Source organism: Myotis nattereri, assembly GCF_964212035.1.
Source record: "Myotis nattereri genome assembly, chromosome: 5".
Classification (NCBI taxonomy): Eukaryota; Metazoa; Chordata; class Mammalia; order Chiroptera; family Vespertilionidae; genus Myotis; species Myotis nattereri.
In genome coordinates this window covers 43,143,921-43,169,205 of record NC_138080.1, presented here as the reverse complement: position 1 = coordinate 43,169,205, position 25,285 = coordinate 43,143,921, and the positions used below count along the sequence as shown (strand labels likewise).

The following is a 25,285-nucleotide window of genomic DNA, read 5'->3' as shown; positions in this document are numbered from 1 at the left end:
AACTAATATTCAAAGGCTCCTTTAAAACAGATTTTGCTTGGCCGATGTGGCTCAGTACTTGAGCTTCAACCCAGGAACCAAGAGGTCACTGGCTCAATTCCCAGTCGGGGCACATGCCCAGGTTTCGGGCTCTATCCCAGTGGGGGCTATGCTGATCCATTACGTTTCTCTGTCTTCCTCTCTTTTTAAAAATCAATACAAACATTTAAAAAGTACATCTAAACATTTAGATTTCAAAACAATTCAACATTTATTTAGAGCTAGCTTATCCCTTTCATGTGAACCTTTTATTCTACCCAAGCCAGTGCTTTCTCTGTCCTTAAATATTGTCTATTGTTGATCTCTCCTATGCCTTTGTCTAATTAAATCATCTTTCAAGGTCCAGCTCATATCTACACTTCCCATGAACCCTCATTTTACTGATAGCATCTTTCTTTTATGAATTTCTATAACTTTGTGAATCACAATGAACTGCTCATGAGAGCCTCATTTTGGCCTTTAATCATATGTACTAGAATAGATTATAGCTTTGCTTTAAGTATGTATATACTGTTCTTTTCTACTTCAGTGATGTTCAGTTGGAGTAAAGGAAAGAGCATCCCACCTCCAAACAGAATATGATATTAAATTTATCTGAATAATTTTCCAAACTCTTCCTCTCAACTAGAATTACATGACCCCACTAAATTGGTATCTAATTACCTTATGACACCAATATTAATGTTGGATGTACAATTTCCCTACAATATACTAGTATGCAAACAATGCTAAAATATACTAAATTGAAAGGCCTCTGATTCCTTTTAAATGGCTTTAAAAATTTTTTGTATATATGCCGAAACCGGTTTGGCTCAGTGGATAGAGCGTCGGCCTGCGGACTGAGGGGTCCCGGGTTTGATTCTGGTCAAGGGCATGTACCTGGGTTGCAGGCATATCCCCAGTGGGAGATGTGCAGGAGGCAGCTGATCGATGTTTCTCTCTCATCGATGTTTCTAACTATCTCTCTTCCTTCCTCTCTGTAAAAAATCAATAAAATATATTTTAAAAAAATTTTTTTTGTATATATATGGGAAAGTCCATATATAAAAGAAACAGGTGTTGTATCCTAAACTTTTTTTAAAACAATGAAATGACTAACTGGAAATTAGTGAAGGAAACAGTTCTAAAGGCACAAGTCTTCTAAGCAATATCCCATTTTGAAATTTTAAAATGGGTAGGCTAATAAAAGTTAAATTCGCTAGCATTAATTAAGGTCCTCATCTCTGAGTGATGCTTATTGAGAAACCCGTCATTTAAAGAAGCCATCGTCGTTTGCTGAATTAACGGAACACAGGCTCAGAGCTGCTTTGTCACCAAAAGCTGAGCTGGTTCCTGAGTTCCCACAGCGGCAAGGATGCACCACAACACCCAGTTCTGCACCGTGAGCCCAGTTTCAGATGCACGTGCTCTCCAAGTGGAGCATTCGTCTCCTTGGGTTGACTTATTCACACGACAAATGCAAAGCACACAGACCCTTCTCTTTTACCGACTCCTTACCTTCTTGGAGGGTGTCCAAGTCAGGGTTATATACACGCATTTGTACGTGTTTGCCTGATAGGTAGCCTGAGCCAGGCTCCTTACTGAAGAGTCCGAGACACGGGCCTCAGCACTGGAATCCCCATCCCCTGCGGGCCCTAGAACTCCCAAGATCTCTCAAGATCAGCCTTTCGCTGGGAAGAGTGAATTGGCAGCACCTGAGCTGCAGGCCAGGCAGATTAGTCCATTATCTGAGCCACTCCTAAGGCTCAGTGCATCCGAATCCATCCTTTCCCTCCCCCTCCACACACCAAAAAGTATCTCAGTATTTCTTCCTCTCTTCTCTCCATATATCGATCACAGATACACATAGAGAGGATTTTTAGAAATTAGCTCACATTATTGTAGAGACCAGCAATCTCAAAATCTCTGCTTGTTCAGCAGGCTTGGGGAGGATTTGCAGTTTAGTTCCAAGGTCTGCTGGCAGAATTCTCTTCTCCTGGGGAGGTCAGTCTGTCTCTATTAAGGCCTTCAACTGACTGAGACCTACCACATTATGGAGAATAAGCTGCTCTACTTAAAGTCTACTGCTTTAAATGTTAAACCCATCAAAACAAAACACACATACAAAAAAAACCCTTTACAGTAATATCAAGAATAATGATTGACCAAATAGCTGGGTCAAACATTGACACATAAAATGTCACCATGACACAAAATGAAGCATCACAAATGCCTTCTCTACCTCCCATCACAATACTACTTGTCTTTGTCTAAACACGTCCCAATGCCCTAATCCTGAAAGTAATTCAGATAAGAGATCAGAATGGATCTCTTATCTGAATTATTTTCACCCTCTTGTACTACTGCTTTAGGAACTTATGTGAAAAATTCTATTGAAAGCCCTAGGACGTCTATTAGCTCACATTTTTACTTATGATATCTTGGGTTTGTGGAATGTGAATCTCCTTAAAAACATGGTCTATGTTGTATTTCTCCCTCACCACCATGTCTGGGAAACAGTATTAAAAAAATATAAAAAAATAGTCATTGAGTTCCTGTGGATGTGAATATAAGCTTTACAAGCTCACATGCTCATATCCATTTTATTTATTACTGTAGTCCCAGCACTTGGAAGAGAGCCTGGTTCAAAATAGCACCTTAAGAGCTATTTGGTAGAGAAATTAGAAAAAAAATCATTGGCAAATAATGAGGAAATTAAATAGAACATAAGCTCCAAGAAAATGGAGATTTTATGGTTTTATATGTACTCCAAACACCTGACACAACTCTGGCCATAATTGCTCATTAAATGAATTGCATTGACCCTAACGAAAATTCAACAGATTCTCTGTATTACCAATTTTCACCATGTGGAAGAATGCTTTTACTCACTGAAAAAAGAAAAATCAAATTATAGGAGAGGTGCTGTTAGATATAAAATAAAAACTATAACTATTTTGTTTATATTGTATTACAGCTTATTATGCCTCACTGGGATCTTTCACTTGCATTCTATTGTTGAACCACCTCAGAACTAAAATATTGCATATTTTAAAGTAACACTGAATGTACTTCATACATTTTAGCAAGAAATGATAAATTTTAAACAAACATATTTTTAACTGTACAAAAGATAAATTTAACATATATGTTTTTAAATACCCATCCTATACTAAATAAAATAAAAGTCAAAGTAAAACAATCAATTTCATACTTTTATATATGTCTTAAAAGGACAAAAATTCAGCATGCTTGTATTAATTTGGCTATTTGAAGAAAGATCTAAGATTACTAAAATCTTTCACACAAGCTTTTTGGCAATAGTATAACCAGGAACCCCCTGCTAAGAGAGACTGCTACAATAAAATAATAAAATAAAATAAAATAAAATAAAATAAAATAAAATAAAATAAAATAAAATAAAATGCGTATTTTATTTAAGGACTAATGTTTCATTAATTCCACACAAGAAATTAAGAACTCCTAACCAAAATGTTTGTAGGTTTCAACTTTTATTTATCTTCACACTGAGGTCAAAAGAGGGTTGGGCTGAGATTAGGGAAAGAATATTGTTCCCTGTTCATTGACTAGAATATCCATACAGATGACATCTCATGGAGAGATGTGACTACACCAGTCATTTTCAAACCCTCAAGTCCATCATCTTGTATAATCCATGTCTATATGTATGAATCAAAACCAGACTTGTTATTAAGTGAAATGACATGGGAAAGGAAATTTTACTAGAAGACTTTATGCAATTATCCCATTTCTCTTGTATAGTTGGTAACTGATACAATAAAAATACTTACTTTTTCCCTCATAGGACCTGCTTGGTGACTTGAAGGAGAAGCTTTCAGATCACTTCAAAGATGTTATGGTTGGCCTCATGTACCCACCACCATCTTATGATGCTCACGAACTCTGGCATGCCATGAAGGTAGTGGTCTGATGCAAAAATAGACCTGTAATAGGCACAGGCTCTTAGTTTGGTAGGGAAGAAAGTGCCCTGTGATGTTGTACATATGATCTGGAAGAACAAAGAGAATATCTGAGCAAAGAAGAGACCATGGAAATGCTGTGGTCAGGAGAAGTGGCCCTGTCAGGAGAGGGGTCCTCTAGAGATCACGGGGTGGGATTAGCCTGTTCTTTTGTTATACAGATTCAGACTTCCTGGCCCAGCTGAGCTACCAAAAGGAAAAAGTAAATAAGCTTCAGGGTCTTATTCAGATTCTCCCTCCCCACCATGTATTCTTATACTAAGGGGAAATGTTACCTCACGTGAATCTCTTTAAATTATTTGTAAAAAAAATTTGGCTTATTAAGTAAAAATAGGATACTGAGTTGGACACAATATATAGATGGCATCTTTATTTGGATATTTTTGTGATCTTAAGTTAGTCCATTACCAAAAAACTATTACTCAAATATATCTAAATTTTACTTCTGAAGGATTAGAATATTCTTTTTCACAGGAAAATAATTTCCATAAAATAAATCACCTACAGATTTGTTAGAAATTTTGTTGACTAGGGATAGGGAACAAAAAAGAGTTTTTACATCTTTCCGACATTAAACACCTGCAGGACTGTTGAAATCATTCCAATACAATGCCTGCCAAGGACCAGATTACCACCATCTGTGAACAATGTGGGACAAGAAAGAGGAAAGGAACAAAAAATTAAGGGAGCCTGGATTTTAGCCATCGTATATTTGTAGATCAGAATAGCACTGTATAAAATTCATATGAATTTCAACTAATTGCTTTTTTAAAGTTACATATGTCAATTACTACATCTTGCAAAGTTATTAGATTAAAAACTATAAGAAGGAAGTCATGTTACTGTTTAGATCAGTGGTTCTCAACCTTCTGGCCCTTTAAATACAGTTCCTCATGTTGTGACCCAACCATAAAATTATTTTCATCGCTACTTCATAACTGTAATGTTGCTACTGTTATGAATTGTAATGTAAATATCTGATATGCAGGATGGTCTTAGGTGACCCCTGTGAAAGGGTCGTTCAACCGCTTTGAAAGGGGTCGCGACCCACAGGTTGAGAACCGCTGGTTTAGATGAAACTGTAATATTTTTTCTATACCACATAGAACAGTAGTAAGAATTTCTGAAGCTTTTCCGAAAAAGACGTGCTGTCTTTAAAATTACTATCAGTGAAGAATACAAGCTGGGAAAAAATAGACTTACAGTTATGAATCTCAAAACAGAGGTTATTCTTGTATTATTATTTATTAATTATTGTATTATTTTCCATATGAACAACTGTAAACCTACTTTTGCCCCACTCTGTATATGCGTTAGACTGCAAGAGACCATGGAAGTACCCAACTCAAATGTTTAGGCAAATGGTACAAAATTCCATATCTAGGAAAAGGCAGGGAGCGGTCCCTAATCATGCTTAGGAAATTAAGCACCTAGGCTCTAATTTCAGCTTGCCAAAACATTGATATTTGAGCAGCAAAAATCGGTGTCCTGAGCACTGTTTAAATATCTTTTTCCACATTATTTAGAAATGCCCATGTTGTTTTATTCTAAATGAAGGAACAGGTTTCAAATAATATTATCTTCTCAAAAGCTGGTAAATAGCAGATGCAGACTGAATTGGGCTTATCTTGAACCTAAACACACTTCTGTTGCATCTGACACCTCTCAGAATTCCAGAAAGGCTGTATCCCTTTATACTGACTGCATAAGGTGCACTATTATCCCCAGTGCAAATACCTTGATATTTCTCTTTTTCTCTCTTTCCAGGGAGTAGGCACTGAAGAGAATTGCCTCATTGATATATTAGCTTCAAGAACAAATGGAGAAATTTTCCAAATGCGAGAAGCCTACTGTTTGCGTAAGGAAATACACATATGTACACACATATCAACCTTATATTTTTCAAATAACAAAAACAAAATTATTGATGTATTTTAAAGGATTTTCTAAGACACTCTTATATTTGAAATATAAAAACAATAAACTCATTAAGTAAAAGTGATGATTAGGGTATTAAAAATGAAATGATTGCCCTGGCCGGTGTGACTCATTTGATTGGGTGTTGTCCTGTGCACCGAAAGATTGCTGGTTCGATTCCCCATCAGGGCACATGCCCAGGTTGCGGGCTCAGTTACCAGTAGAAAGTGTGCAGGAGGCAGCCAATTGATGTTTTGGCTCTCACATCGATGTTTCTCTCTCTTCCTCTCCCTTCCACTCTCTAAAAATAAAAAATCTATATATTAAAAAATTTTAAATTAAAAGCGAAACTATTCCCTAGACAATTAAATGAAGTATTTTTTCCAGGAAAATAATTACAAGTTTCTATGAGGTGAATGTTTACATTAAGACAGGAAAATGCCCAGCACAGTGGTTCAGGGATCATTTTAACTCTTACTCAGGAGAGACCAGGTACATAGACAAAATAAAGCGATGTGCAATAACTGCTCAGCTAATTGTACAAATATGGGTGACTACTTCACTTTATATACATTTTACAATCACTGTAATCTACCTCAAAATCAGATTTTTACACATTTTTAAACCTTTTCAAAAAGGTTTAATGCATTCTGTATTATGTGACATTGAATGTCAAGAAAATGTCCCAGGCAGTCTGCTATATTGCATTTGAACAAAAACAAATCTTTCCCAAAGGGAATGAAGTAAGACCCTTCACTTAAAATATTAAAGTAAGACAAAGCACTTGGGAAAAGCTCTGGGCTGAGCAGCAGTCTATGGAAATATAATTTATCATTCTAAATTTTGAGAATTAGAAAACGTGAAATGACTTCCAATATTGTTTTTCAACTTTGGAATGAAGTTAATAGATAATATGTTTTAAGAAAACAGACCCGTGCCAACGTTACTGTTATGTGGGTTAACTGTTTATTGGCTTCTTCTGAGTAGAAGGTATTAAAGGAGAAAGAAATATCAACAGATTGATTGTATTTCCTTTGTTTTCCACTCTCAGCTGAGGAAGTAGCATTAACTTAGTCGAAGTGCATCACTATATGGTTCTATAATAACTCACAGCTTTAACATGGGTGTTTTCTTATTCAGAGTACGGCAGTAACCTTCAAGAAGACATTTACTCAGAGACCTCAGGACACTTCAGAGATACTCTCATGAACTTGATCCAGGTATGATACTCAAAAATTCACACCATTTTGCACTATTAAAAAAAATAGGTATGTTTCATTTTCAAAAAACTGAACAGAGACCTCCAGTTTAACAGTAAATTCTATATGATAACACTTACTAAATACCAAATCAATTAAAGCCACTATAATAGAAACATGAATTGGGTATAGAAGGAAACAAATATAAATAGTACACCATCTCTGTAATTTTGCTATCTTCATTTGGGGGGATTCCTATGTCAAATCAAAGACAGAAGGTATGGTTTCCTTTAATGTGATGAAAAACTTCATACTGCACTTTACACATATTTTGTATGATTTAATTAGTGGATGAATAAATATATTAGCCAGGTTAGAGCACAAACTAACAATTCCATTCATTGCCAGAAATCATGGATTTTAGTTCTTGTGTGTATGTATGTGTGTGTATGCCCACATTATTGTTAGTTTTGAATTAGGAATAAAGAAGTACAAAAGAAAACATTGAGGAAGCCAAGTATATATTGCCCCAAGTTGAGGAGAATGGTAATTCACACTGATTGGGTTCCTTCAAATTGTTCAATTGAAAAGAGTGGCACAGTACTAAGCAAATCAAATTTAAAATTTTAATTAAAAACAAAATTAAGAATTTGCTTTATTGTGTTTTCTATTTGATTTTATTTAGATTTGAGTGGTTTGGCTGCGTAGTTCATAAACTGCCCATATTACCAATCTCAGTGAATCAAGTCCTATTCTGAGGATTCTAAATCTAAAATTGTAATGTCAGTGGAGAGTAGAAAGTTTGATTTTTTATAGCTCAACTTGAATTCTATGTAAGTTTAGAGTAAGCTTATTTTAATTTGTAAGAGAAGTTTAAGTGATTGTAGGGAACATTAATAATTATTATTAATATTTTAAAATAATCTCACTTGTCATGCCAATTGAATACTTTCTAACTAATTTTAATATACTTTTATTGATTTCAGAGAGAAAGGGAGAGAGAGATAGAAACATCAATGACGAGAGAGAATCATTAATCAGCTGCCTCCTTCATGACCCCTACTGGGGATTGAGCCTGCAACCTGGAAATGTGCCCTGGCCAGGAATCGCATTGTGGCATCCTGGTTCATAAGTCGACGCTCAACCACTGAGCAACAGCAGCCAGGTTTCTAACGTTTAAATGTCATAAAATTAATTTTAATTAAAACGTTCTCTCGATTTAGAAGGGACATTATTTTTTTAATTTTCAAGTAATGATGCTACATAATATAAATTAAAACAAATGATTTCCAATAAGAATTTCACGTTGGTGTATGTATTGTTGATAATAGAAGAGTAAAGCAAATAATTCCATTGTAAATTTATGAGATGCATTCTGATACCAAATAAGTTTTTATTTTCTTTATATCCACATAGAAATGTATTTTACTTATTGAAGAAAAATATGTTTTCCAATAGAAAAAAAATGTATTTCTTTAGGCCTACTATATCAGAGCTAGATAGACTACTGTATCAGACACCAGCTTCTCCTTCTGCCCAATTCTGCTTCCTTTCTCTCCCTCTATCTGTGTTGATCCCAAGCATATTCCATAATAAACAAGAGCATGCTGGTCTCCAGCTCAGAGTCACCTTCCCAGGGAACCCAACTGGCTATATCTTTTCCATTGAGAGATGAGGAAACTAAAGCCCTAGAGAGGTTAAATGGCCTGTCCAACATTACACATTCCCTACATGCGAGGGCTAATATGAAAACAGACTTTAGCACACTATACCTCCATTGTTCACTTTAATTAACCTCCAACCCCATTTGATCCCACTCCAGTTCTATTTCTATTTGGTAAAATGTCAATGACCAAAACATAAATAACCCCTTAGATAGAATCTCTACACCTCCTTAAAGGTTGAGCTATAAACCACCTAAAAGTAACTGACATCTAAGAGTCAGGATCACAGTGTATTTTTATAAAGCACACATTCTTATATTTCAGGGGGAAAAAGCACTTCTGAAAATTAGACATGAGAGAAAATAAATCAGAAGGGGGGAAAACAATGAAATAATGTTTTCCCTTGATGTAATAGGGAAGTCAATCTTATCCATAATTGCAGTTCCTTTTCCCTGAAATTAAACAATAATGCTTTATTATTATAGGGTCTATAAGTATCTGTATTTGTATATATTATAGTATTATCTGTATCCAGTGGTCGGCAAACTCATTAGTCAACAGAGCCAAATATCAACAGTACAACGATTGAAATTTCTTTTGAGAGCCAAATTTTTTAAACTTAAACTATATAGGTAGGTACATTGTTATTAACTTAATTAGGGTACTCCTAAGGCTTAGGAAGAGCCATACTCAAGAGGCCAAAGAGCTGCATGTGGCTCGAGAGCCACAGTTTGCCGACCACGGGATAGACTCACGTATTTTAAAATAACACACAACAATTTATTTCATCACTTGGTTTCACCTAACTTGTATTGAAACTTTACAGGATAAAGTATAACTTCTTAAGTTAAATTTCTAGAGTTTAAACTTTAAGTGTGTGTGTGTGTGTGTATGTGTTTAACCTTGAAATAACTTTTCAGTGTAATAAAATTTTTCTATCAATATAGAATATAAAAAATGAGGGTAAATAGAGACCTAGATTTTATCAAAAGCCAAGAAAATTAATGAAGTTTACTTAAAGATTATATACTTACAAAGTTTTACATTTCCCGTAAAGTTTAAAATGTATAAAAATGTATATTTAATAGAAATTATTTTACTCATAATAGAAAATAGAAGTAAAAAACTTATAAAATGTGTATCTTCATATAATCCCCCTTAATATTCATCTTTTTTGGAAATCAAAAGTTCATGATAATTCATACTTCTTAGTAAAATGTATAATTTATCTTAAATTTTAAAATATTTTGAAGATATTCCACTGGCTCTTCAGTTTGGAACTCCTGATTTATGATTTGGCCTAGCATATTGAAAAGATTGAAAGAAGATATAAAGTGAATTAGGAAACTGAGACAGTTCATCCCTTCTCCTGACCACTATCTGTGGGGTACACCATTTCACAGAGAATCTATCCACATATTTTACAAAAAGAAAATGGAGTTCATTCCTAAAGGGGTATGAAATTTAGAGCTGATAAGTTTCATCAAACAATTGAGGGGTGCTGCCATGTAACCATATCTCTTCAACCCTCTTGTTGGAATTAGTATTCTCTCTGTCCCTACCTGCCTGTCTGTCTATCTATCTATCTATCTATCTATCTATCTATCTATCTATCATCTCTGTAAAACAATAAGTCATGTATTAGATATCTGTTTCTCTTGGCTCTGTTATGATTTAGCTATATGTCCTTGGATTTATCATTTAACCTTTTTGTGATTCAGATTAGAGAAATTCACTCTGTAAATTAAGGGATGTGAACCCATTCTTCTTGCAATGCCCTCCTTAATACAAATACTGTAAATTTCTTCAATTATTAATATTACATTCTCTACCTCCATCTGCATGGGGACTTTCAGAATCAGAGGAAAGACTGTCCATAGCTTTCACCTTTTCCACATCATGAAAATTAAGACACAACTCTTTGTGAATTAACAGAGATGGAGGGAATCGGAGCACTAGAGCCTAAGGAGGTCATGAAATGGGAAGTGCTGGAAATCACTGTCATATTTTCTGGGAGAGAAGATCTTTCACTGAATCTATAGAGTATTTTCCCTCAGGGCTATTTCTAATAAAGTAATAACTCAGCCAGAAAACGTTCCTCTTGAAAACTAATGCCAATCATTAAACTGGGCTCATAATACTTCCTGTGTGCTTTTATTAAACTAGACTTACAGGAGATCTAATTATCTGTCAAATAATGAAAAATGAGTCACTCGGAGATTAATTAATCAATATATGCAAATCACACTGGAGATGATAAATGTTTTCACAGAGAAAGAATGGAAACTACCCAACTGGATGCTTACTCCTCATCTTGGCTGTCAGAATTCTCCTTGTGACAGTTTCTCAGACTTGTACAGTGAGGACTCTGGGGATGTCATTGCCAAAAGCCTCCAGTGATCATTTGTAGTCAGTGTACCTGCTCCAAATATTCTCAGCTATATTTTAATTCCCTTTATTTCAAATTTCCTTTCGCATTTTTATTTTGCCCCTAATCCAAATTCTGTACTCATTTATTCCATTTATCTGGCATTTATATCTTAGGCTGTTTTTTTATGTGACATCAGATTGATTCCGCCTTAGTGGAAAAAGCTAAATCACAAACTTATTCACTTCCTTTTACTCTATCAATCTCCTTAAAGTGCTCTCAGCACTGTGGTAATTTGAAAATAATATAACACCCATATCTTACCAATCAATGAAAGTACATTCACTTTAAACGTTGTCTTTTATTTCTTGCTTATCTATGTATAAAGGACAGTTTTATATGTAAATACACAGATTTTAAAAATAAGAATTGCATGTGTGCGTTCTTAGTCACCTGATATTTTATTGTGTCTGATAGGCTCAGTAAGTTTTTCCTTAGCTGTACTCCGTTAGATGATACACATACACAACTTCTGAGTTATAATTAAACATATTAAATTTCCACAGCTAAAATGTACTCACAAGAAAATTTCACTGGGAATATATTGATCTTTCCCATTTGCCTTCAATTTTTTGGTTCGCAAGAGGAAAGAACCAATATTTAATCTAATATGGAAAATTTAATATATAGAATATGTGGAACAGTCAATGTGAGAGTACATGTTCAATAGCATTTATATGTTTATTGAGTTAAATACTCAACTGTCAGATTCCTGGCCCTCCTTCTCTTTAAGATGGCTCTTGGTGGAGAGGTGAGTGTGGTTTATGAGATGTCTTGGCAACAGGAGAGCAATAGTGTCCCCAGATCATCAAGATGTGTTCTACATCCTTGCTCATCTCAGCTATGGAAGGGTAGTTGTGGGCAACTCTGGACATTAGCATGTAAGGGGTAGAAGTCCAAGATATGAGTGTTTCTCAGTGTTTGCTGTCAAACCATACAGCTGGTGAATTTATGAGCTTTATGTGTTTATTTTTGGTCACCATTTGGTCAGAGCCAAGTAAACTCTCATGATGGTTTAGTCTCATCATTGCTTTCTCTGGAGCTGAAGAATCCTCCTAAAGACTAGCCATGTCTCTCACACAGTTCCAGCCAAGTGGTCTACCACATAGCCCCTGGCTCCTGGAACAGTCTGTCTCTGCCATGGTCATAAACAGTTCCATCTGTCAAACTCGCCAACCAGAATCTCAGCTGGCATGCCAGTTCCTCCATTGGGAGCAGAGAAGAAATTTAAGACCCATTCATGCCACTTAGGTGTTAAGATTAATTCAAGAGAGTTATATTCAGCACCTCCCTCTGCCCAGTTGTGCTTCATATCACTGCAATGTGGCCCTTTCCGGAGTCTGAAAAGATGCTAGAAGAAACCACTTTATCCTTCAGTGTTTTCTCAGTACAGAATATATGGGGGGGGGGAGATGAAATAAAAATTAAAAAAAGCCATTTCTCCACATCTCAACCCAAATGAAAGGCTAAATAAACTGATCGCTTATCTCTCCTACCTCCTTCTTCCCTCTTGCCTGCATATTACTCAGCGACCAGAGGATCCTGCATTGGGTCCTCCTATTTGGAAAGGCACATTCCTTAGGTCAACTTGGCCATGTCTATTCTTTATATAATGAAGGGATGGGGATAAAACAAATCACAAAATATTGGCACTCCACCAAATCTAGATTTCATGGTTATTTTATTGTTGCATATATCTCATCTCATATGTCGGAGACCGAATATTAACTCATTCTTCCTCTGTGCATTTTCACTCTAACAATGTTAAATCTCATCTCTACCACCCACGGCCAGGCACTGGATGCTCTTTTTTATGGTAAAGAAGGTACTGCACAGAAACTTGGAAAAGTGAAGAACATTTCAACATCTTTGAAATATTACCACTGCTGCAAAGAAAAACAAAATAAAACAAAAGAACCCACATTTAAAGAAAAGATATTTCATAAAGTATTTAAGAAAGATAAGGCTAACTCTAAATAATGATAGAACTTTCTTAGGAATTACCAATGTGTTTGTGATTCAAAGTTTTTGCCCCAATAATTCTATATAAATTGTCAGTTAAGTACAGTTACAAAGGAAAACCCGTGCTTACTTTACAGGGAAGCAGAGAGGAAGGTTACACAGACCCTGCCATGGCTGCTCAGGATGCAATGGTAAGTAGAACCAGCTCTCAGAATGACTGTAAAGACCCGTTGATTATTAAACTGGTGTGGCCTGGGGAGGTTCTGGTGCTCCTTCCTGCATCTCTGATGTTTCAGGTCCTGTGGGAAGCCTGTCAGCGGAAGACAGGGGAACACAAAACCATGCTACAGGTGATCCTGTGCAACAAGAGTTACCAACAGCTGTGGCTGGGTAATTAGTAACCAGGTTTCTTTTCAGATACTTAACTGATTATATAATAGAAAGCAAGTAATTAACGGGAAAAAAATAGGAGGGGGGGGGAATGTTACATATAAATAGAAGAAAAGCCAGTTATCTCAAAGGTACTGATTTGGAATTGTGTTTATACAGACATGCTTCACCTAAAAACATTACTAAGGCATAAAATTTCCCTATAATTTTATTTTTTCCGATAACTGCATATAACCTTTAAATAACGAACCTTTAAAAACCATCTCTAATTTTGATGGAGAACTTACTCAACTATATAGTGAACATAGCTTAATCAGCCTATTATGAGTCAAGATCATTACTTTTGACATCATGAATTATGTGAAGCTGCTGTATTGATCTAAGAGTTGCACTCATATTAGTTTGCACTTTGATTTTCCCCAAACTGCTGTACCTTTGTGTTTCTCTTATTTTTTAAATTCTTTTATGTTTTCTTACGTATATAAGACATACAGAAATATATAAACATTTTTAAAAGATGGTCTACTTCAACCCAACTCCCACCCCTATACTTTATTTACCTTCCCTGTGTATAGCAATGTAATCAATATTTGTATTTTAAATGTATTATATTTATAAATCTATGATATTTCTATTGAATTATATCAATTTGTTAAAGTATTCCAGGAATTTCAAAATATTTCTGGGCAAGACATAGTGGATGCCATTAATGAATGTTATGATGGATACTTTCAAGAGCTGCTAGTTGCGATAGGTGAGTAATATTTTAGTTAGTGTACAGCAGACCTTTTATTCCACCACAAATGCTGATTGGCTCTGATTATGTTAAAGATGCATGAGTAAGCTATTGGTTGAGTCACTTTCTCCTAAATTTAGTTATTTAGAAGGGATGTTAACTTTATAGAGGAAAAGTACATCAGCTACAGATCCAATGCACTAAACTGGCACACTGACTACTTTAATGAATGAACATACTTCCCTAATAGCTGGTTCAACTTCCATACTAGGAAACATTGGATTCTCAAATGTGTTCTCTTTCTCTCTCTCTCTCTCTCTCTCTCTCTCTCTCTCTCTCTCTCTCTCTCTCTCTCTCTCTCATAATTGGGATCTCACACCTTTAAATTCATTTGTTTTCCATTCCCTTGTTAAAGAGCAGATTAATGCTAACAATATGGGTTATTTTTCTCCATGAGGAAAAGAGTGTTTTGATACCATGTCTAATAAATTGATGCCTTTAGGGGTAAGTCTTACTATAGAAAAAGATTTACCAAGTTGTTCCTTTAGTGGTGATTTCTTCAGGCTACTGTGAGGAAGTATACTTTCCGCTTCTTCCTAAGTGAATGAAAGTATCCCTACATAAAGGAGAAACAGTGGTAACTATCCGTAAAAACTGCTATTAACTTCCCAAGCTTTCCTCTGTGCTGTGCTATGGCTTGAGAGCACACATTGCAAACATTAAAATGAGGGATCGTTTTGATATGTTGCTTTTAGTAGGCAAACATTAAGTACTCAGATATTTGTTGAACGAATGAATATTGTGGTTTTTCCATCTCTAAAGTGACAAAGACATACATGGGCATGGAAGCTGAAAAATAACAGAATTTTAAGAAATTTTAAGCTAGGGTTCCATAAAAAAGGTTTGGTGAGTTGTATGAAATCCCTAAAATAGTATACAAAATATGAACACTTGTGTATTTTTCTGAGAATAATGTACATACATTTCAGTAAATTTTCAATATAATTTAATAATTGCATACTCACATCTAAACTCCTCATTTTGCACACAATGCCTAAGGAGGTTAAGCAACTACTCCAAAGTCTATCAACTAATTAGCTATCAAGATATAACTAGAACCCATGCCATCTGAATCTCCAGATAGAGCTCTCTTTCCACTAGACTGCAGCCACAAACAAAGTAAAAAGAACGAACTCTTACCATTCGCTACAGCATGGATGGACATGGAGAGCACTGTGCTAAGTGAAATAAGCCAGTCAGAGAAAGATAAATATCACATGATCTCACTCATTTGTGGAATATAATGAACAACAGAAACTGATGAACAAAAATAAATCCAGAGACAGAGAAGCATCAAACAGACCGCAAACTTCAGAGGGAAGGCAGCGGAGCAGAGGGTAAGAGATCAACCAAAGGACTTGTATGCATGCATATAAGCATGACCAATGGACACAGACATTAGGGCGGTGCAGGGGGGGGTGGCCAGGGAGAGGTCAATGGAGGAAAAAGGAGACATATGTAATACTATGTGTAATAATTTAAACAATAAAGAATTAAAAAAATAAAAATAAATAAATAATTAAAATTAATAAAATAAAATAAAAAACACACACAAAAAAGCACAAAGCAGTGGGCGTCAGACAGGAAATAGTGGACATTAGAAATACCAAAACAATTTAACTGCTTCATTCATTCATATTAATTACTTATTATTTTGGTCATTGATTTAGGCACTGCATATGGGACAGTAAAACCACAACAAAAGCAACAAAAGTCCCCATCCTTAAGGCACATACATTCTAGCATCATTCTATTTATTTTGCATAGAAGTTATAGACATACATACATACATTACTCATTTCTTTCTTAATTGATTGACTTATTCAAATAAACAATATTGAATGTCTATAATCATCAACTGACTTTTATCAAGGACTACTGTTAACTAGACTCTTAGGCTGTTCTAATGCTATCATTGTTTTGATGAAATGATTTCTAACACTGATATAGACCAGTTATTTTCCATATAGTTTCTTCTTAAGAGATTTAGATCTATTCACAAATCTATATCCTAAAAATAGTGTTCAGGAAGATGAACCACTTGTAAGGGGTTATGTCACATTGAATTCTACAGTAATAAAAATCTATAACAGTGGTGGTAACCTGGGTCTTTTTGAAGCTCTATTAATTATCAGATAAAGAGGACACATTTTATGGAGGAAATAACAGAGTTTCAAGAGACAGAGATAAATGAAAATCTGAATTAATCATTATAATATTACTAGGGGCCCGGTGCACGAAATTCGTGCACTGGGTGTGTGTGTGGGGGGGGGAGTGTCCCTCAGCCCAGCCTGCCCCCTCTCACATACTGGGAGCCCTCAGGCGTTGACCCCCATCACCCTCCAATTGCAGGATCGGCCCCTTGCCCAGGCCTGACGCCTCTGATAGAGGCGTCAGGCCTGGGCAGGGGACCCTCATTTCCCCCCATCACTGGTTCTGCCCCCAGCCCAGGCCTGATGCCTCTGGCCCAGGCGTCAGGCCTGAGCAGGGGACCCCCAGACCCCTCCGATTGCTGGCTCTGCCTCTTGCCCAGGCCTGATGCCTCGGCCAGAGGCATAGACCCCCATCACCCTCCGATCGCCTGATCAGCCCCTTGCCCAGGCCTGAGGCCTCCGGCAGAGGTGTCAGGCCTGGGCAGGGGACTCCCAGCTCCCCGCGGTTGCAGGCTCCGCCCCTGCCCAGGCCTAACACCTCTGGCCTAGGCATCTGGCCTGGGCAGCGGGGACCCGCAGTGGCAGCGGGGGGCGCCGCGATCGTGCGGGCTCCGCCCCTGCCCCTGCAGAATGCCTCTGGCTGAGGCGTCCGGCTCGGGCAGTGGGGACCCACAGCTGCAGCGGCTCCGCGATCGTGGGCTTCGCTTTAGGCCTAGGCAAGGGACCCCTAGCTCCCGGGACTGCCAGCTTCGACCGTGCCCAGCTCCCATCGCTGGCTCCACTCCTACTTCCTGCTATCACTGGCCAGGGCGGAAAAGGCGCCTGATTCTCTGATCATGGCTGGAGGGCAGGGCAAAGGCGGCCCCAGGGCCGCCTTTGCCCTGCCCCCCAGCTCTTAGCTCCCCCCTGGGTTTCAGATCACTGTCAGTGGCAGGGGGCTTCTTCCTGCTTTCCCTTTCGCCTCCCTGCATTGTGCCTACATATGCAAATTAGCCGCCATCTTGTTGGCAGTTAACTGCCAATCTTAGTTGGCAGTTAATTTGCATATAGCCCTGATTAGCCAATGAAAAGGGTATCGTCGTACGCCAATTACCATTTTTCTCTTTTATTAGTGTAGATTTCTTTATGTTTTTTATTGGTTACCACTAATCTCAATGTTGAAATTGCAATACAGTATATAATGACAGATCCTACATAGAGCTCACAAAGACCTTTCCAAAACTGTAACAGAAAAATAGTGTGCTCATTGTTTCTCAAATTTTGAAGAAAATATATATTGTCACTCTCAAACTTTCTTTTTCTCTCTGATTTTTTTCTAGTTCTCTGTGTTCGAGACAAACCAGCCTACTTTGCTTATAGACTACATAGTGCAATCCATGTAAGTATGACCCACATATTTAAAAAATTTCTCCAGAAGTCGTGTCTACTTCCTCAAGTTACTAATTTTACTTCCATTATTTAAATATTGATTGTCATTTTTAAACTTGTGTACAAGTATACTCATTAAAAAGAAAATATGTTCAAGTAAAAATATATTATATACCAAATGATACCCATCAAATAAAAATAATCCTCTTCTTCCTATATCAAATTGACGAACCTAAGAAATATGATTCCTTGGGGCCTATCTTCTGCATGTGCTTTAGCATTTCTTAGCAACTGAACAAACTGGTAAATCCAAATGCTTTATTCTTTTTTCCTTAATCTTTACCCGAGGATGTGTTTATGGATGAGAGAGAGAGAGAGAGAGAGAGAGAGAGAGAGAGAGAGGGAGGTTGCCTCTCAAAACCTAGGTATGTGCACAGGACAATGATGCTCTAACCAAATGAGTCACCATGTTGGGTTAAATGCTTTTGTATCTTGCTAAAGACCTTAACCTCATACTTATTGCAAGTGCAAAACATATGGCATAGAGCAGAAAATGTCAAAACATTACATAATCTGCGTAAGAAATTGCACATTCCTGAAATTTAAAAACACAAAATAATGTCAGTGGTTATATTTAAACATCAAATCTTATTTTAAAAATAATACTCAAAAAATATAGTTAGACAGCAGTAAACTCTAAAACTATTTTGTTAAGTGAGAATGTTTTTCAATAGTTTAGTATGCTAGTCAATTTCACATCCTTTGGTTCATTCATTTTTAAAGAAACTACCACTTAAATGCCTGATAAAATTCATACCTTATCCATTATGTGCACAAAACATATGTAGAAAAAGAAAAGGCCTGATACAAATCATTATACATATGTCAAAGCCTTGAAAACTCAATGGAAATTATTTAAAACAATCCACTACTACGGTAATTTTAATCGTAAGAGTATTTTTTTCTCAAATAAATTTTAACAAACTTCTTATAGTTTGTTAAAATTATAGTTCTTATTCCACCACACTGGGATATTATGCTAATTGTCAAGAATATTTCTGTTACATACACTGTGTAAAGAGTATTTTTCTTATTTATGTGCAAGAACCTATGGATCCTCAGAACAAAAAGGAAGATTAAATGTTCATTATCCTTCATTTCTCTTTTATTCTATTTCCAAGCAGAAAATGTTGATTTGATTTTAAAAAATTATATAAAAGGGTGTATTGGGTAATGCTATTAGATGATTACAACAGTTTTCTTCTCCAACAATAGAATAAAGCTTCACCTGTGAGTGTAGATGGGAACATAATCACAATTACCGACTCTAATTATGCCCACATGAGGGCTACTTATTCTGCTAAATAAAAACTGTACCCCTGCTGTGTGTTGCAATGCAAACAGGAAGTTATGTGTACCCCCAAATGGTATGAAAGTAAAGAGGGGGATTATATATTTATCAAATAATTAAATTTGTCATACATGAGGCTCTTAAATGTACAATATTGGTCCAAAGCTGTGTTCACAACCCCTAGCCAGAGAAAATCTTTGTGTCTTCCTCCAATGAATGATATGTGAGTTAAATATGGAAATTTGGTTAGATCACTCATTTTAGTCACCTCAAATTAGGTAAAGCTTATTAGTGGGCCTGCACCTAAAACATTGACATCAAATATTAGTTTATGCTGACTGGCCACTGGATGTCACCATTCCTCCATTTAAAGAGACAAGTTGTAAAACTATTCTTTCTGAAGCTAGTACACAAATATTGATTTTTTATTTTTATTTTTCAGTATTTGAGCTTAAATCAGCAAATATTTCAAGTACCTAAAATTTTAATTTTTGTAATTGAATCTGACTTGGGCACTCCCTGAATGGTGATGCCCGTGGTTGAGGGATGCAGGGAGAAGAGCAAGTTGCTATAGAAAAGAGGAGGGGTCTATGTTAGACAGATAAATTATAAGGTATTATTCTCTAATTTTTTTTCTTCCCCTTTCTATCTTTTAGGACTTTGGTTTCCATAATAAAACTGTAATTAGGATTCTCATTGCCAGAAGTGAAATTGACCTGATGACCATCAGGAAACGATACAAAGAGAGATATGGAAAATCCCTATTTCATGATATCAAAGTAAGCCTCCCATGCGTGATTTATTTTGACCCATAGTTGGTTCTTTTTGAAACTTAAATAAGAGCTTTAGGTGAAATAACTTCATGTTATAATCTAAAAAGTTAAGTAAACTGACAGGGATAATGGACTTCAGTACATCAGGCAGTCTAGTGCAACAAGAGTACTGAGGAAATCCCTCCACATCAGTTACAGATCTTATTCCTCTTTCACATGTTTTAAGCAAACATCATTGATGTAATCACACACAGCATTAATTTCCTAATTGTGTAATTGTGTTTTATGAGCTAAATGCTGAAGAACTGAAGTATGACCAGCATTGAGAAAAATACATTTTGCAAGAAGACCACATTGTGAAAAGGTTTCTAAGATCAGTTCAGCTGTCCTCCCATATTGTCATAGTAGGCAGGGTAGCCATAGATGGTAATTTGGAGGAATTTAATGCTAATATGTAAAATTCTATACATTCCTATCCCTTTAGCTTTTGAAAGGGGAAGAAGTAATGATTCAGAAGTAAGCAAGCCAGTTTTATCATTCTGATATGTTTAAACTTTACCCTGGATTTTGATAAAACCTAGCAAAGAATTATCATACTATATAGAACCACCTATGTAATTTGTGGTACCCAATGGAAAAGGAAAATGATAGATCCCTTTTACAAAAATTATAAAGAATTTCAAGATGGCACCAGTTGAACCTTAAACCAAGCACAGGTCCTGAGGATATATTTTAAATTCTATTTCCCACATACTTACCTTGTTCACAATGGTTTCCACTGAAATTTTCAATTGCACGAATGGCTTTTTAATAGAAAGTGAGATACAGAAGCAACTCAACAACCCAAAGATCAAGAGACCACAAAAACAGAAGACCTGATAGGCCCTTGAGTAGCCAAAGTGGTTTTTAGGAGGAAGAGTTTTGGTAGACCAGTTGAGATAAATCTTATCCCTGTGTCTTTGATTAAACTCTTGTTAACCCATTTCAAACCCTAAATTTTTAGTGATGATAAACATTACTCATTGAGAAATGCATGTCATAACTCATTTTCTAACTAAACTAATTATAATACATTTACTGCAAATAATTACAGCCACGTCAAAATCTACTAATATTTACATATTAATATTCCACTTTACTATGTTGGTTTAAAGCAGTAAATTATAATTACATTACATTGTATAAGAGAACATTAATATGATGATTGATTCTTAACAAAGATAGGTTTTAGAATTCCATTTATTTACTACTCTCATTGTTTTGAAAAACTTAGAAATAATAGAAGAGAATAAAAAGAAGATAAGTTACCCTAATTGTCCACCACAGATAATAACCATCATAAAATTTATTTTAGATGCTTTCTGTCTTTTTAAATATATATATAAATATGAATATGTTTTACCACTCAGAGGAGTATTTTTATTGCATAACTTGGAAAGTACATGAACTACTCCACATTATTACATATTGCTTTTTAATTTTTCACTATCATATATATTATAGCATAAATCTTCATGCTCATAAATAATTGATAATTATTTCCTTTGGATTGATTTCATGAAGTAGAATTACTTCATTGATTAATGTTAACATTTAGAAGCATTATGCTAAGTGAAATAAGCCAGTCAATGAAGGAAAAATACCACATGATCTCACTCATTCAGGGATGATAAAGACCATTATAAACTTATGAACAATAATAGATACAGAGGCAGAGCTGCCTCAAACTGATTGTCAAACTGCAGCAGGAAGGCCAGGGAGGCTTTGGGGGCAGGAGGGAGGTGGGTAAGAGATCAACCGAAGGACTTGTATGCATGCATATAAGCATAACCAATGGACATAAGACACTGGGGGCTAGGGGAGGCCAGGGGATTGTCAAGGGCAGGGAAAAAAAAGGACACATATGTAATACCCTTTGTAATACTTTAAGCAATAGAACAATAAAAAAAAGAAGTCTTTTTAAGGCATATTGCCAATTTGCCCCCCTCCCCCCACACACACACTATCAAGATTTATAGCAATATTAGGAAACTTCTTTCTAAAGTTGAGAAGAAGATTTGGAGAAACCAAGATGGCGACATAGGTAAACACTAGAGAATGCTGCCTTGCACAACCACTTTAAAAATACAACTAAAAGACGGAACGGACATCACCCAGAACCACAGGAAAGCTAGCTGAGGGGAAATTCTACAACTAGAAGGAAAGTGAAAAGCATACCGAGATTCAGAGGAGGTGCATTATGGAAGTAAAATACTAAGGTGCGGAGGTGCGTGCAGAGCGGGCTAGCGGCTGAGGGCGCGGTTGTCGTTTTCAATTGGGAGGGAGTCTCAGGCTCTGAGCTCCAGTTCCAGGAGAGTCTCTGAGGACCCAGACTCATACGGGAGAAGCGGGACTGTCTGGCATCAGTCAGAACTCGAGGGAAGCTTTCTCTCTGAGGTACTTGCAGCGGTCGCTGGGACACTGAGAGGCAGAGCCTCTGGGGACAGGACTGAGAGCAGCCATAACTGCTCGCTTGGCCTGCCCTGTTGATCCCCTGGGACCCGCCCTGCCCAAGCCCTGCACAGAGGCATTTGCTGGTTAGCTTCAGGCAAAGGCTAGATTAGCACCTCCCTAGAGGACAGAAGTTCTCCCACTGCAGACACAGCTGATTCTCAGAGCCAGTAAGCCTGGAGGTCAAATCCCGCCCAGTGTTAACTACAACAATCAAGGCTTAACTACAACAAGACGGCGCACAAAGACCACTAGGGGGTGCACCAAGAAAGCATAAAAAATGCGGAGACAAAGAAACAGGACAGAAATGGAGGAAGGCAAAATGCTGGATATAGAGCTCAAAACCACACTTTTAAGGTCTCTCAAGAACTATCTAGAAGCCGCTGATAAATTTACTAAGGCCCTTTAAAAGACTGGTGAGACCGCCGATAAATATAGTGAGATCCTCAAGAAATCTAATGAGACCCTCGATGTTGTGATAAAGGACCAACTAGAAATTAAGCATACACTGACTGAAATAAAGAATATTATACAGACTCCCATCAGCAGACCAGAGGAGTGCAAGAATCAAGTTAAAGATTTGAAATGCGAAGAAGCAAAAAACACCCAACCGGAAACATAATGAAGAAAGAATCCGAAAATACAAAGATAGTGTAAGGTGCCTCTGGGACAGCTTCAAGCGTACCAACATCAGAATTATAGGGGTGCCAGAAGATGAGAGAGAGCAAGATATTGAAAACCTATTTGAAGAAATAATGACAGAAAACTTCCCCCACCTGGTGAAAGAAATAAACTTCCAAGTCCAGGAAGCGCAGAGAACCCCAAACAAAAGGAATCCAAAGAGGACCACACCAAGACACATCATAATTAAAATGCCAAGAGCAAAAGACAAAGAGAGAATCTTAAAAGCAGCAAGAGAAAGAAACTCAGTTACCTACAAGGGAATACCCATACGACTGTCAGCTGATTTCTCAACAGAAACTTTGCAGGCCAGAAGGGAGTGGCAAGACATATTCAAAGTGATGAATGCCAAGAACCTACAACCGAGATTACTTTCTCCAGCAAAGCTATCATTCAGAATTGAAGGTCAGATAAAGAGCTTCACAGATAAGGAAAAGCTAAAGGAGTTCATCACCACCAAACCAGCATTATATGAAATGCTGAAAGGTATCCTTTAAGAGGAAGAAGAAGAAAAAGGTAAAGATACAAATTATGAATAACAAATATGCATCTATCAACAAATGAATCTAAGAATCAAGTGAATAAATAATCTGATGAACAGAATGAACTGGTGATTATAATAGAATCAGGGACATAGAAAGGTAATGGACTGACTATTTTGGCGGGGGGAGAGGTGTGGGGGATGCGGGAAGAGACTGGACAAAAATCGTGCACCTATGGATGAGGACAGTGGGTGGGGAGTGAGGGCGGAGGGTGGGGTGTGGGAGGAGGGGAGTTATGGGGGGAAAAAAGAGGAACAAATGTAATAATCTGAACAATAAAGATTTAATTTAAAAAATATCATAAGGGAAAAAAAATGGAACTTTGGAAACCCAAGGTGTAATTCCATGGAACTAAAGCTTTCTACTCTGGCACATCAAAAAATAAATAAATAAAGTTGAGAAGAAGATTTAATGCTACTTCAAGTTACTCTTCTTATAAATACACATTAGGGTTCAATCAACTGTATATAAACCCCATTCTATCGACGATGGTATTATATTTCAGCAACTTCCACTGGGAATAATTCTCAGGAAACATTAAAATCTTTAGATGAAAAAGTAAATACTTTTGAATAGGCTAATAGCCCATGGGTCTTTCATACTGTAGTTCAGAGAAGTTATGCTTCTTTTTAGGAATATTGTGACATTTGATTTAAAATGCATTATTCCTTACAGAATTTTGCTTCCGGGCACTACGAGAAAGCGCTGCTTGCCATCTGTGCTGGGGATGCTGAAGACTACTGAATCAGGGGAATGCTTTGGAGCACTGTGCACGCCTCTTCATAGACATGTCAAATACAGATTTTGTCGTGAATTTGCATTGTTAGTAGCATTGTAACAAAACTATGAATCATATTCCCTCCTCTATCTTTAAAATTATTCTAAGCCAAAGAAAACTGTGTTGATACATTTATGTGAGACTGGGTTTTTACCTATTATCTAAATCAAACATTTATTAAATTGTGTATAATGGAATAATAAAAAATTATTACTTTGAATTAGATTTTATTTAAATATAAACCATTGACTTTGTACAACAAGAGATTCTGCTTATGGCTGCCCTTAGCATGCTTTGGGAGACCAATGGAAACACAATGTGTGGCCACGCCCTTTAGAAGAATTTTTAAAACTCTTGGACAAATGCAATAAATCTAAAGTGAACATGTAAAGCCACCTTTAAAAGCAGATAAAGTGTTCTGGCCCTGGCCAGGTGCCTCAGTCCCATTTGGTGCATTGTCCCATCCACCAAAAGTTTGTGGATTTGATCCTTGATCAGGGTACGTATGGGAAGCAACAAATCAATGTTTCTCTCCCTTCTTCTCTCTCTAAAATCAATAAACATATCCTCAGATGAGGATCAAAAAAGGAAAAGAAAAGAAAAGAAAGGTATTATACAGCACAATGCAGTCAGATATATGCTTGTCAGGCTTAAATGTGCAAGACACTTTGATGTAAAAATAAGAGTGTGTGTGTGTGTGTGTGTGTGTGTGTGTGTGTGTGTGTTTGATAACCACTCTGGTAAAGGCAATTTATTTCTAGCTAATTTCTTTTT

The 25,285-nt window shown here is 36.6% G+C and overlaps 1 protein-coding gene across 1 annotated transcript in view; it reads left to right on the top strand.

The window, feature by feature from the left end:
* Positions 1-24,477, top strand: part of ANXA10 (annexin A10) — a gene marked incomplete at both ends in the record, with an annotated part of 46,939 nt that extends 22,462 nt beyond the window's left edge. The window contains 9 exons of the mRNA XM_081092753.1: positions 3,845-3,958; positions 5,787-5,877; positions 7,077-7,156; positions 13,327-13,380; positions 13,486-13,579; positions 14,238-14,333; positions 17,848-17,906; positions 19,904-20,026; positions 24,409-24,477. Coding sequence (XP_080948879.1) covers positions 3,845-3,958; positions 5,787-5,877; positions 7,077-7,156; positions 13,327-13,380; positions 13,486-13,579; positions 14,238-14,333; positions 17,848-17,906; positions 19,904-20,026; positions 24,409-24,477 — 780 coding nt within the window. The remainder of the gene's footprint in view (positions 1-3,844; positions 3,959-5,786; positions 5,878-7,076; positions 7,157-13,326; positions 13,381-13,485; positions 13,580-14,237; positions 14,334-17,847; positions 17,907-19,903; positions 20,027-24,408) is intronic.
* Between the last annotated feature and the right edge of the window lie 808 nt (positions 24,478-25,285).